This window comes from Homarus americanus, unplaced genomic scaffold, assembly GCF_018991925.1.
Source record: "Homarus americanus isolate GMGI-L3 unplaced genomic scaffold, GMGI_Hamer_2.0 scaffold22250, whole genome shotgun sequence".
NCBI lineage: Eukaryota > Metazoa > Arthropoda > Malacostraca > Decapoda > Nephropidae > Homarus > Homarus americanus.
The window spans coordinates 8,172,409-8,187,033 of record NW_024741189.1 but is presented as its reverse complement, the minus strand read 5'-3'; the positions used below and the strand labels follow the sequence as shown (position 1 = coordinate 8,187,033).

Sequence of the window (14,625 nt, the reverse complement as noted above, 5' to 3'; positions counted from 1 at the left end):
ATCTGTGCTGTATCATAAATCCAGAATAATTGACATGCATAGAAATTCACCCGACAGCACCTCAAGATATTTTTAGTCAGAATAATTGGTTAAAGTTAAGATGACCAATAGATACATACATATGTATGTAGATATGCGTGGAAAGAGGTACAACATTCATAACTGGTACAAACATCTATCAAGACAAAATTTTAAACTGAAGTTCACATCTGTGAAAGAAACACCACTCTATACAAGTTGACAGCTTGCTAGTGTAGTTTGTCTTCATGTGTTCTCTGTATACCGCATATATCACTTAACAAAATTATTTTCTTCTGAATATCTCACTTTTAGTATATAGTATTTTCCGATTAAATATTCCTACTTGAATAGTCAAAGGCTACGTTAACATATGTAGATACAATATGTTTATCTTTTACGGCAGTAATTAAGCAGGCTAAAAAGGAGTTATTGATACATAAATACACATGCTAATAATATTCTAGCGTAGTTCGTTACGGGTGGATTCATGTCAGATTTATAAAGGCTCACTTCCATTTATCTCTCTCTCTCTCTCTCTCTCTCTCTCTCTCGTTCCCGAGTGGTTCAAATACTTCCTAGGCCGCTAAGAGAGATGGGGACCGTACATCAAACAATCGTTGCTACCGCAGTGTCTTATGTGTCACATGAACGATGTTATCAATAACACATTTCCTGTGTCATTGTCGAAACTGCAACTAAGCGAGGAGGCGGCTCCAGGCCATCGCCCCAAGGGCAAAAACACCGAAGGGCCGATAAGACACTTCGGAGAAACCCAAATTCTTGGTGAAAGTGATTAGATGGTCGTGAGAATAATTTTATATTTGTTATATATATATATGTGTGTGTGTATACATGTATGAAGTTTATGTTTATGTATGTGCATAGTAATAATAATAATAATAATAATAATAATAATAATAATAATAATAATAATTAACGGTTTATTGAAAGGGCTTGGCAGCCAGAAGGCTGAAAATATACAGTTACATATTTGGGGAATGGGTTTCGAATTACAAATAATATACAAGTAACATAAGTGACACAAATAAGACATATAATAACTAGATGGGGAAAAGCTCAAACTACAGTTCATTTCAACATAGTGACAGTGCAAGGAGTAGTGTTTACTGGGAGTGAATACACTGGTTTATTACAAGTTATTGATAATTTTTACAATGGTTGGGACTGGGCTGTTCTTATAGCGATCAGTTCGTGCACGTATGGGCTGGATGCGGTTGTGGTGTCGAACAGCAATTCTCGGACTAGGGATCTCAGGTGGTAGTAGGAGCCGGTATCGAGGATGGTGTAGAAGCTTCTTACCAAATTTGCAGATGAGGTCGTGGTGATGGTCAGTGAGAGTCGAAAGGGTCAGTGTGTTGAGCGCTTCTTGATATGTGGAGTAGGAAGGGAGAGAATAATCTTGCATGCCCTCTTTTGCACTTTTTCTAGGTGTTTACGTTGTGTGGCATTTAGGAGGAAGACCAGGTGGGGAGGCATAGGTGAGCTTGGGAAGTATGAATGTTGTGTAAACACTGAGGAGCTCGGGTGCAGGAACTCCGAGGGACTTGAGTCGGCGGAGGAGGTGGAGACGGAAACTGGAGGATTTGACAACTTCACTGACGTGTGGTTTCCAATTTAGTTTGTTGTCTATGGTGACGCCGAGGAGCTTCGTGGAATCTACAACCTGGAGTGTGTTCGGACCTAAAGTAATGGAAGGGGGTTGGACAACGTCGGAGGAGATGTTGATGTGCATAACTATGGTCTTGGTATGGTTGATGGTGACGTGGTTGTTGGTGGCCCAGTTTTGGAGACTGTTCAATAAATCCTGAAGGGCGGTATAGTTGGGAGCAGAATTGTTGACGCTGATCCCAATGGTGGAGTCGTCGATATATTTATGTGGGTTATACGTAGGTTGTAAAAGAAGAGCTATGAAGTAGACTCCTGAACAAAACTAAACTAAAGAGAGATGACCTGATTTCGTGAGAGTCGGGGGGGGGCAGAATCCCACCTTAGAAATTAATTAATGCTATTGATAAACCATTATATACACATTAGTCATCAGACCGGTTCATTGGGTTATTCCCTGTAACCTACAAGAGTGACTCCTGAAGTACAGGTGCTGCTCTGATGGTGATATAACTATCCCCTACAGATTCCAGGTTGACTTGACACCAATAAATCCTACACAAATCCGAGGAACATATCAGGACCAGTTTAAGAATTTATACAAGCCAAGTGCTGGTGCTCTCTCATTAATTAGATGCAATTTCTCATATCAGGTATGAATGTCGCTACAAGTGATAATTTAAATTTGGTGTAGGTGTTTTTAGTATGTTTCTGTACAGCCTCTAGAGAGGTCGTCAGATCCACAGCACTCGCATAACCTGCAAACTTTCTTAGTAGCGACGCCTCACGGAAGATTTGTATCCCCTCGGCTATCTCAACCAACAGGATGAGGTGTTGAACTTGTTTCCGCTGCTGGTTGTATTATAATCTTGCAGAATTTCTACAGTGATCCCTTCATAGTGTCTTGTAGTGACCACGCAAGCTAGTTTATTATGTCGGGAGTATTTCGTTTGAGGTCAGCAGCATACAGGAAACTGGTGTTGTATGTGAAATGTTATATTTTATCATTCAGAATGGATGCGACTGGATTGTATATAATTATATGAGAACAGCTTGCCATTATCCTTAACTATAAATACGTAGAAACTTCTCAGTGGTATACATCAAATTATTCATTTTATCTCTCAAATACTCGCCATTTAAAATTCTAAATTATGGGAATTTATTTAAGTAAGTTCAAGTTTAGTGAAAGCTACAGTAGTGTTTTTATTCTCTTGTTTAGGAGTGTTAGGGCCACCGGATATGTCAGTCGAAGATAACGCTAACGTCATATCCTCTCTCTCTCTCTCTCTCTCTCTCTCTCTCTCTCTCTCTCTCTCTCTCTCATATTGTTTGGCGTCCCTCCTATCTATAGAGCCTTTCTTCCCATTCTATACAGCACATCTCCCGCCTTCTACCCATCCCTAGATCCTTCAGAGTAACTTCATCTCATATTGGCTTTAGTTTATACTTTGAACATCCTTCTCCACCTCCCTCAGATTGGCGATGTTGACGGTGTGTGTGGTGGTAACGAGAGGCATCACATGGGAGGGGAAGTACGACGTCTGGACCACCAACCAGGTTAGTGAATCTTCTTCTTTATTAACTCTGTTGATTAACCTTTCTGATGATGACACTCTTCCTCCGCCCCCCTCTACGTCTTCTTCCTGCTCGTCCTCCTCCTCTTCTTCCTCTTTTTTTCTCGTTATTGAAGAAAATAAATACTTTTTTCAATAGCAAAGATCCGATATTGTTATTTTTCTCCAATGTTAATGGTATATTATAGTTATGAATTCGTGCGATGTGAAATATATATTTTTCTTGGTCTGTTATTGAAAGTTATTGATGAATTTGTGATTTTTTAGTTCGATTTTTTTTGTTCGTCTTCCTCTCCTCTTTTATTTTCTAGAATATTTTTGTAATCTTTCTTCTTCTTTTTTTTCTCTCGTCTTTCTTACTCTCTCTATCGGCCATCCTTCTATATATTCTCTTATCTTTATTATCTATCTCCCCTTCTCCAATACCAAATGTTCACCTTCTTCTCAGTTCTCATATATTCCCTCTTGGTCTCTCTTCACACGGTGAGTCCAGAGGCCAGGTTTGAGGAGTAAAGCTTTTGAAGAGGGTCGACAACGGTGTTACTGTATGATGAAAGGTAAATTGTAAATCATTATCCATTGTAGAATTATCTTACTTTGTAAATCATTATCCGTTGTAGAATTATCTTGCATTGTAAATCATCAGCCATTGTAGAATTATTATAAATTGTAAATTATCATCCATTGTAAATTATCTTCCATTGCAAATGATTATACATTGTTAATTATTATTCGGTGTAAATTATCATCCATGCATTTATTATCCATTGTAAACTTATCATCCACTGTAAATTTATCCTCCATAGTAAATCATGGGGATAGGTATGGATTGTTTTTTGGGATCACCTGAGGATTAACACACCCCAGCCCATTTTACCTTAAGATTATCCATCCTAAAGCTAATCTTAACTTAACTTAACCTAATCTAACCTCACCTAATCTAACTTGACTTAAGCTAACCTAATGTAACTTAATCTAACCCTATTTAACGTAATCTAACTTGATTTAACTTACTCTACCAACCTAACCTAATCTAACCTCACTTAATCTAACTTGACCTTACCTAATCTAACTTAATCTAACTTAACCTTTTCTAGCTTTATCCTAACCAATACTAATCTAACAACCCAACGTAATCAGATTAAACTTAACCTAACCTAACCCTCCTCACAAGTAGCGTTAGGGTGTTTACTCATCAGGTGAAAGAAGCTGTTGAGAGGGGAGGGGGGATGCTAATCTTCACGTCATCTGATACTGGATTAATAGGTATCCCGTAAGCATCACTTTCATGTCAGACTCTAGTGGTGTTTTTCGTTTTCTTCCAGCGGCCGTCAACATGAACTCGGCTACTGCTCCAACCACCACAACTACCACCATTACGCCAACTACCACCATTACGCCAACTACCACCATTACGCCAACTACCACCATTACGCCAACTACCACCACAACTGTACCAACTGCTACTTCAACCACTACTACTATTACTACTACTACTATTACTTCTACTACTACTACTATTACTACCCTCCCAACAACCACACCAACTACTACCTCAACCACAACCCTCCCTACAACCACACCAGCTACCACCATAACTACAACAACCACAACTACAAACCTCCCCACAACTACACCAACTACCATCTCCACCACAACTACAACCACAACCACCACAAGTACTTCCACAACCACCACAAGTACTACCACAACCACCACAAGTACTACCACAACCACCACAAGTACTACCACAACCACCACAAGTACTTCCACAACCACCACAAGTACTACCACAACCACCACAAGTACTACCACAACCACCACAAGTACTACCACAACCACCACAAGTACTACCACCCAATGCTCCCCAACCACCACAAGTGCTCCCACAACCACAAGTGCTCTACCACAACCACACAGTACTCCCTTACCACAGTACACAGCCACCACCACCCTACCACAACCACAACCACCACAACAACCACCACAAGTACTACCACAACCACCACAAGTACCAGCACAACCACTCCCACCACAAGTACTACCACAACCACCACAAGTACTACCACAACCACTCCCACCACAACTACAACCATACAAGGTAACCATTTTCTCTGTGGACAATACAAATTAAACGTGTCACAAATTGTTATAACAGATCATCAGTATCTACATACACCTGTACAATTACCTGTCTCTCTCTCTTTCTCTCTCAGGGTGTAACGTAACTTACGAGGTAGAACCGGGATCCAAATATACCTGGAATACCCCAAATTACCCGAAAGCGTACCCAGAAGATATCACCTGCAGCTTGGAAGTAAAGGTAAGTTTAATGCGACGTAGTGCAACTTAACACAAGAGTGGTTCTCTAATATAACATACAGATGAAGTAGAATGTGAAGAATAAAAAAAAAAATACAAATGATAAGAATGAAAACTATATTAATGATATTGTAATAGAATAAAATAGTTGCAATAATAATAGTATTGATACCATTATAATGCAGTCAATAATAGTAATGATAATAATAATAATAATAATAATAATAATTAGAACTATAATATTATTAATAGTATTATTAGTTATTAATTTTCAGTCTAATAAAGCAGTTATTCACTATCTCTCTTAACAACAAGTTCACCAACATAACTCCTTCACGTTCTCAACCAATATTATCCTCCTCTCACACGTAAATGTATTTTTTGTCAGATATCTCAGCAGGGGGTGAAGGCGGTGCTCTTCATAAATGATGGTTATATCTACTCCCAAAGACGTCGACCCAGGAGGTGCCCACACGACTACCTCTCCGTGACGGGGGAAACGAGAAAGTGAGGATTAACTGTCTTCCTTCGTCTTACCATGTTGTTTAAGGGTCTTGTCGTATGCACACGTTGGACGAGTGAGGAAGTCCTATGTCTTGTGGTTATAAGCGAGGTTCAGAAGTTAGACCCTAGAGTTACATCATTAATTTTCATACGTAACTTTGCCTGACTGAGGATGTGTTCACTACTGTACAGAAAATGTCAATAGGTGTGTGAGATGCTGTAAGACCACTTTATGGTATAGTTATTAGCCTCCCTGTATGGAGCTAAGGTTACAGAGGCACCCGGTTTACATGTACCGGTCGTCACGAGATACAACTTGGTATAGTATCAGTGAGAGGTGTAGGTATAAGCCATCAATGTTTCTTTTCCTTTTGTGTTGTGTCTAGCAACTCTTGTGTTAACATTAGTTTATCACCATCCCTCTCGTGTTACCATCTCCTGTATCACCATCCCTCTCGTGTTACCATCTCCTGTAACACCATCCCTCTCGTGTTACCATCTCCTGTATCACCATCCCTCTCGTGTTACCATCTCCTGTATCACCAGCCCTCTCGTGTCACCATCTCCTGTATCACCAGCCCTCTCGTGTTACCATCTCCTGTATCACCATCCCTCTCGTGTTACCATCTCCTGTATCACCAGCCCTCTCGTGTCACCATCCCTCTCGAGTCAAGGTGAACACATAAGAGGTGGTGACCGTCACCACCTCTTATGTGTTCATCTCACCATTTCCTATCTCACCATCCCCTCTCTGACGTCTCACCATCCCTATGTCACCATCAGGTACTGCAATAAAGTGACAGATAGGATGTGGACGGTTGAGACAGCAAACGTTCAGCAGAAGACGTTTACCGTGATCTTCCTCTCCACTTCCGCCGATGGTAACCGAGTAGGAAGGGGCTTCACCATGACAATTACAGGTCAGTGTGTGTGTGTGTGTGTGTGTGTGTGTGTGTGTGTGTGTGTATTCGCACACAGGTTGGTTAAATGTGTCTAGTGTGGCAGCATTATGGAAGTGTTAAGGTGCAAGTACTGCTTGCTCCCTCTCGCTTTCAACTACCGCCGCTGGCTAACCCTCGTGGCGAACAGGGAAGCAACTTGCATAAGTCTTCCACTGCTAGTACACAGCCTTTTCATCATCAAGTCTCCTGCTGTGGCAACAAACGGTAACTGGGTGCCTCGTGGGCCCAGTCTAGACAAGCAGGGGATCTCGGAGTAGCAATGGTCCTGAGAGGGACGGCGCAAAGACCTACTGGCATGTGGACACGTCCTGGCGCCTACCAACCACCGCCCCGCTGCCTTTGCAGATTAAACGTGGTAGGTATAAGCCTACGGCAGTAAACCCCAAACGAAAAATCCGTGGTAGAGCGCCGCATCAGGCAGACAAGCTTACAGAACGGTATAGGCGGATAAGGTGACCAACATGGGAACCCAACAACAACACCAGCGGACGAAGGCAATTCCTGATGGACAGGCAACTAAGGCGAAACCAAACAAACTGGTATATTGGCAGTCCATTGCAACTCTCCCTCTCCCCAGTCGTTGCAACACTTGCACCACTGGATCAGGAAAAGGGAGAGCCAAGATGTGTGGTTGCAGCCTGCGTTCCTGCTTCACCACATAAAACACTCACGCGCAGCCATCACCCAGCTCATACCCCCAAAGTCCTATGGCGACGGACGAGTGGCGACGGACAGGCCAAGATGACTGCCAGGAATCTCTAGTCACAACTCTGCACATGGGCAGCACGCTTATGCACGGGGGTCTAAGCAGGAGTGCAATCCGGTCCTGTCTCTGGGACTGACCAGCCCTTTCAAGGAGCTACTCTGCTCCTCCCACATGAAGAGGGAGCTAGAAAAGGTGCTCTAAGCATAGCCTGCCATAAAAACAAACCTGACTGGGTAACTGCACCCAGTAAGGTCATCCTTTTGTGGTCAAAAACACAATAAAAACCAGATCCAAACAAAAACTAAATATACAACCTCTTCTGGTCGCTGCATGGAATGTCAGGAGCCTTCTGGATACTGACACAAATGAGCGTCCTGAAATAAGAACCGCCCTTGTGGCAAGAGTTGGCTAGGCATAACATCGACATAGCAGCCATTAGTAAGTCTCAGCTCCCAGCCGAGGGTCAACTAACAGAACGGTGGTCTGGCTTTACCTTCTTCGGGGAAGAGAGAGAGAATTTATGGAGTTGGCTTTGCCAACTGTCAACGCACACTGCAGAGGTGACTGAAATGCCTATTGGGATCAACGAGCGCTTCATGACGCTTCGAGTCCCACTGAGTCACTCGTCATTCCTTTTTCATCAGTGCATACACCGCAACACTGGATGCAGAGGATGATATCAAGGAGGCCCTTTACGTCGACCTCGAAAGAGTGCTATCCTTTATCCCCAAATAAGATAAGGTTGTCCTCCTTGGTGACTTCAATATCAGAGTTGGCAGAGATGCTGACATTTGTCAGGGAACCATAGGGAGAAATAGACTAGGTAAGTGTAATCCCAACGGCTTACTCCTCCTCCTAAGCAAGTGTGCTACACACACAACCTCACTATCACCAACACCTTGGTTAGGCAGGCCGACAAGTTCAAGGGTTCGTGGCAACACCCACGATGCAAACACTGGCATCTCATTGACATCATTGTCAGAAAAAGAGATCGCCGAGATGTCCTCATCACCTGTGTCATGCGTGGCTCAGACCACTGTGACACTTATCATCGACTTGTCAGAGCCAAGCTCTCACTTCACGCCGCCCCAAAACGGCAAAGGCAGCAAGCCTCCAGAAGAGTTTTTAACACTCAGCATCTGGAGAATCTAGCAGCAGCACATGCTTCCAGAGAGCAGCGAACACGGGCTGATAAACAACCCGACAACAAACAACCCAAACCCCTGTGCCGAATGGGATATTCTCGACACTGTCAGGACAAAAACCTGCAGGGACCCTCGGCCAGATCGAAAGAATGCACCAGGACTGGTTTGATGAAAATGACCCGGCAATCAATGTACTCATAGATGATAAACGTGCTGCTCTGACTGGCAGAACAACCATCAGTCTCGGACCTAAGCTGATATCTTCTGCAAAAAGAAAGCGAATGCCCAGCAGGAACTTTGCAGTCTATAGAAAGAGTGGTTTAAAAATAAAGCATATAAAAAAAAACGCAAAAAATTGCTTATCAGCAGAAGATGTACGAAATTTTCAATTCTACTAAAACATTTTATAGGCCAATCACTCGTTGCGCAGCCCCTCTCCGATCATCCATTAGTTAACTCCATAATTGATGATTATGTAGGCCTCCTTCAGTGCAGGAAAGAGCATTACCATTCACTGCTCAACCGAAACACCAATGTGGATATCCTGACTACCCAGCAGGTCCCTCAGCATCCAGAGCTGACCCACCTCGGCTATCCTCCATCCCTGGATGAGGTAACTACTGCCATCAAACAGATGAAAAATAACAAAGCCTCAGGGCCTGATGGAATCTACTGTGCCGATTAGTATAAAGCAAGGGGACCTCTGCTTACTAGCCGTCTCCACTCTCTCTCGGAGAATATATGGGAAAAGAAGGAAATCCCTCAAGGTCTTAAAGACGCCTCCATCGACAATATTTATAAGAACAAGGGAGACCGGTCAGACTGTGGCAACTACTGTTGGATCTTGCTGCTGTCCTTAACTGGCAAGATTATCGACAGAATTCTCCAAAACATATTTCTTCATAAAGCAAAAAACTTCCTTCCAGATTCTTAATGTGGCCTTACACCATCATGTGGCACCACCGACATGATCTTTGCTGCCCGTCAGATACAGGAAAAGTACAGAGAGCAGCATCGTGACCTGTACATGACTTTCAACTACCTAACCAAGACTTTCCAATCGGTCAACAGGAAAGCGAACGCTCAGTCGTTTTGGCTGCCCACCAAAATTCATTGCCATTGTGAGGCAACTCCATGATGGCATGAACGGTAGTGTCCTACACAATGGCACCCAGTCTGATTTCTTCCCTATCCTAACTGGGGCTTAACAAGGGTGTGTACCGGCACCAACTCTCTACTATATTTTGACTGTCTTCCTTACTCGTGCCAGCGCCAATTTAGCCGGCGGGGACATCCAGTACCGGATGAAGGGTCTTTTCAACATAAGACGACTTCAAGCAGGAACAATGGTGTCGGCACCTTCCATTACTGAGCTTCACTAGGCAGACGACCTCACCCTTGTCGCTCACACTGAACGCGACCTACAGGAGATCCTGAACACCTACACAGATTCACACTTCGGTCTTGAGGTGAATGTACGTAAGACTCAGATTGTCTTTCAGCCTGCCTCTGGTTCAGACACACCTCCACCATCCAGCCAGCTTAAGGGTATTACCCTCTCTAATGGTGCCCACTTTCGGTGTCTTGGCTCCCACCTGTCCACCGCCGCGGACATCGATGAAGAGATACAGCATCGGATCAGATGTGCATCTCAAGCCTTTGGCAGACTCGGAAATCATATATTCAGCTGTAGGGAGCTGAAAATATCGACGAAGTTACACGTATACCGAGCAGTGGTCTTCCCTACCCTGCTATGATGCAGCGAGACATGGGTCACACACAGGAGGCACATCAAGGCATTTGCAAACATTCACCATCGTAATCTACGTTCCATCCTCCAAGTTCGCTGGGAAGACCAGAGAACAAATGCCTGTATTCTTGCCGACACCAACTGTAGAAGCATCGGGGCTACCATTATCCATGAACAACTGCGCTGGACAGGGCATGTTACCTGCATGGACGACAGTAGACTGCCAAAGCAGCTACTTTACAGTCACCTAACGAACAGTAAACGTAACTTTCGCGGTCAACTAAAAAGGTATAAGGATAGTCTTAAGACAAACCTGAAAAGTGCCAAATCGACCACCTCACCTGAGAGACGATTACTCCACCCTGTAACGCTTGGAGGATCACCACACAAGGTGTCAATACGATTGAGTTAGCCCGAATGCATAACGAGGCAGACAAGCTCCAACGTCGATAAGACGCTGCCTCCGCCCTCCCACACAAGATGTAGCCCCCCCACATTTGCAACACCTGTGATCGACCCTGCCGGTCCCGTACCGGCTTCTTTAGTAACCACAGAACTCGCCAACCTAGGTGACATCCCTAATAACTCGTATCATTGTATCATAGCTGGATGATCGTGATACTCGATTCCGAGTGACAGCAAAGTAGTAGTAGTAGTGGGTGTGTAATAATAATAATAATAATTAACGGTTTATTGAAAGAGCTTGGCAGCCAGAAGGCTGAAAATATACAGTTACATATTTGGGGAATGGGTTTCGAATTACAAATAATATGCAAGTAACATAAGTGATACAAATAAGATATATAATAACTAGATGGGGAAAAGCTCAAACTACAGTTCATTTCAACATAGTGACAGTGCAAGAAGTAGTATTTACTGGGAGCGAATACACTGGTTTATTACAAGTTATTGATAATTTTTACAATGGTTGGGACTGGGCTGTTCTTATAGCGATCAGTTCGTGCACGTATGGGCTGGATGCGGTTGTGGTGTCGAACAGCAATTCTCGGACAAGGGATCTCAGGTGGTAGTAGGAGCCGGTGTCGGGGATGGTGTAGAAGCTTCTTACCAAATTTGCAGATGAGGTCGTGGTGATGGTCAGTGAGAGTCGAAAGGGTCAGTGTGTTGAGCGCTTCTTGATATGTGGAGTAGGAAGGGGAGAGAATAATCTTGCATGCCCTCTTTTGCACTTTTTCTAGGTGTTTACGTTGTGTGGCATTTAGGGAGGAAGACCAGGTGGGGGGAGGCATAGGTGAGCTTGGGAAGTATGAATGTTGTGTAAACACTGAGGAGCTCGGGTGCAGGAACTCCGAGGGACTTGAGTCGGCGGAGGAGGTGGAGACGGAAACTGAAGGATTTGACAACTTCACTGACGTGTGGTTTCCAATTTAGTTTGTTGTCTATGGTGACGCCGAGGAGCTTCGTGGAATCTACAACCTGGAGTGTGTTCGGACCTAAAGTAATGGAAGGAGGTGGGACAATGTCGGAGGAGAGGTTGATGTGCATAACCATGGTCTTGGTATGGTTGATGGTGACATGGTTGTTGGTGGCCCAGTTTTGGAGACTGTTCAATAAATCCTGAAGGGCGGTATAGTCGGGAGCAGAATTGTTGACGCTGATCCCAATGGTGGAGTCGTCGACATATTTCTAGCGAGCAGGGGTTTCTCTTAGGGCATCATTGATGAGCATAAGGAAGCAGAGTGGTCCCATCTTGGTGCCTTGGGGACGCCACAGGTGAGTGACTGAAAGGTGGAGACAGCCCCTCGGAAGCGTACAGCTTGGCGTCGGTCACTGAGGAAGTCTGTAAGCCATGGTATAAGACTTCTCCGAAGCCCGAGGTCAATAGCTTTGTTGATGATTATATTGTGGTCGACTAGGTCGAATGCTTTAGTGAAATCAATGAAGGCGACAGCTACAGACGTTTTTCGTTTCTCGAGATGGCGGTATATGTAATCGAGAAAGCTGACAAGACAGTGAGTGGTGGAGGAAGTTTTCATATTGCCAAATTGCTGAGGGTCTACGACTCCTGCAATATCAGCATAAGCCCAGTCGAACACAAAACTTTCACAGATTAGGCTGGGTATTGGGGTGATTGCAATAGGTCGTAGCTGATTTAAGGATTGTGGGCTGGTTGACTTGGGCACTGGTGATACATAAGAGGTCTTCCAGTCAGCTGGGCATCTGGCTTGACTGAGAGAAGCATTGATGATGGAGCATAGGGGTTTAGCAAGCTCCGGGGAGAACTCCTTGAAGAGTTTCATTGGTAAGTCAATGGGGGTGGTAGAGCGTTTTAATTTTAGTTTGTCCAGGCGTTTTGCTACTTCAAATTCTTCTACTAAGTCAGTGGGAAGGGGGGCTGGTAGGTAAGCAGGGAGAGTGGTTGTGTCAAGCCGGGGAGCGTCTGGCATATAGTAGCGAAATGGTTATTTGATTGCTCAGCTGCGTCAACATTAGTGAGATGGCTAAGGAAGGGGAGGGGGTGTGTCTTATTGTTTAGTCCACAGAGTTCTTTAAGCTTACCATACCATTGACTGATGTTGGTCTGCTTCAGGTGTTGTAATTTGGTTGGGTAGTGGGACTTCTTTGCAGTGCGTATTTCGCGGATGACTCGGTTGCGAAGGGACCTGTAGCGGATGTGGTCATTGAGATGAAAGGCTCTGTCTCTCTGTTGCATAAGTCTTTTGATCCGAGATGTGATCCGAGTGTGTGTGTGTGTGTGTGTGTGTGCCTCTCTCTCTCTCTCTCTCTCTCTCTCTCCGTGGTCGTTTGGGTTATTTTTATTTATTTTTGTTTACATTCGTGTTTGTTTTTTGTTGTTTATGAGTATGATACTATCTCTCCTACCTTTCTCACTGTCTCTTGTCCTTTCGTCTCTCCTGTGTCTCGTAGCTGACAGTCAAAAAGGGTTTATATTTTATTGTTGTTTTATTCTTCTGTGATATAATAAGATTTTCTATTATTGGTCTTCATAAGATAAAAAAAATCTTTTATTTCAGGATCAAATATCTGATGACACTCTTGAAGTCTGCCTGTAACATAACCACCAGAAGTTAACATCACCATGAGAAATAAGGTAACAATACCACTAGTAGTTAACAACACCACTAGTGTAGTTAATATCACCACCAGTAGTTAACATCACCACCAGAAGTTAACATCAGCATGAAAAGTCAACATCACCGCCTAATATCAATAATAATATAATGATGATATTTATATATATCTGTGTATTAAACGACATCTGAACTTTTATCTTCATCTTTTTTTTTTTGAGGTATGGAGTCAAGTTTCACCAAAATAAAATAATATATATATTTTTTATTCTAACTTTACATAACAGCTGATGAGTTGACTGGATGTATTTCACTATGTATAAAAGGTCAAATAACTGACACCTGAATTTACCATTGTGTTTCTGCGTTCAAGAGATATTGTTTGTCGAGTATAAAGAAATAAAATACTAATTATTGTTATTATTATTATTATTGTTATTATTAGTTGTAGTCGTAGAAGTATGGTAGCTACTTCTGTATTAGGATATTTAAATTTAAGGTAATAAAATGGCGGTGAAGGTGTGGCTATTGGGGGAGGCTGGAGGCCACGTAAAAAAATAGTAGTATTAGTATCAACTGATTAATTATTATTATTTGTAACAGTAATGATACTAGTAGTAGTATTAGTGGTAATTAACCATCACAGTTCGAGTGATACACCTGTCTTGATGTTAATGTCTAAAAATGTATATGCGTGAAAAATCTGACGGCTAGGACGTCACCAACTGGCGGTCATCCATTGAGGTGCAGCTGTGAAACTCCAGTGAATATGTGCAGGTATTCTATATATTCCCGGCTCTGTGGCAATCCGACCCACCCTCATCAACCTTATTTACCACACACACACACACACACACAGACAGACACACACACACACACGTAACCGTATGTAGATATATAGATATGTATTTACTATCACACATATACCACCATATACGTTTTTGTAAACATGTGCAATC

The 14,625-nt window shown here is 43.1% G+C and overlaps 1 protein-coding gene and 1 long non-coding RNA gene across 2 annotated transcripts; both read left to right on the top strand.

Moving 5' to 3' along the window:
- Positions 1-2,369: 2,369 nt before the first annotated feature.
- LOC121875771 lies at positions 2,370-4,653 on the top strand. The gene is made up of 4 exons (XR_006090664.1): positions 2,370-2,478; positions 3,126-3,207; positions 3,718-3,781; positions 4,550-4,653. It is a non-coding gene; the product is annotated as an uncharacterized LOC121875771 (long non-coding RNA).
- Positions 4,654-5,084: 431 nt separating this feature from the next.
- On the top strand, positions 5,085-14,170 carry LOC121875677. Its single transcript, XM_042380298.1, has 6 exons — positions 5,085-5,143; positions 5,285-5,325; positions 5,441-5,547; positions 5,935-6,053; positions 6,834-6,970; positions 13,610-14,170. Exons 1-6 carry the CDS (start codon positions 5,085-5,087, stop codon positions 13,621-13,623), a joined length of 477 nt encoding a protein of 158 aa, XP_042236232.1. The 3' UTR covers positions 13,624-14,170.
- The last annotated feature ends 455 nt before the right edge of the window (positions 14,171-14,625 follow it).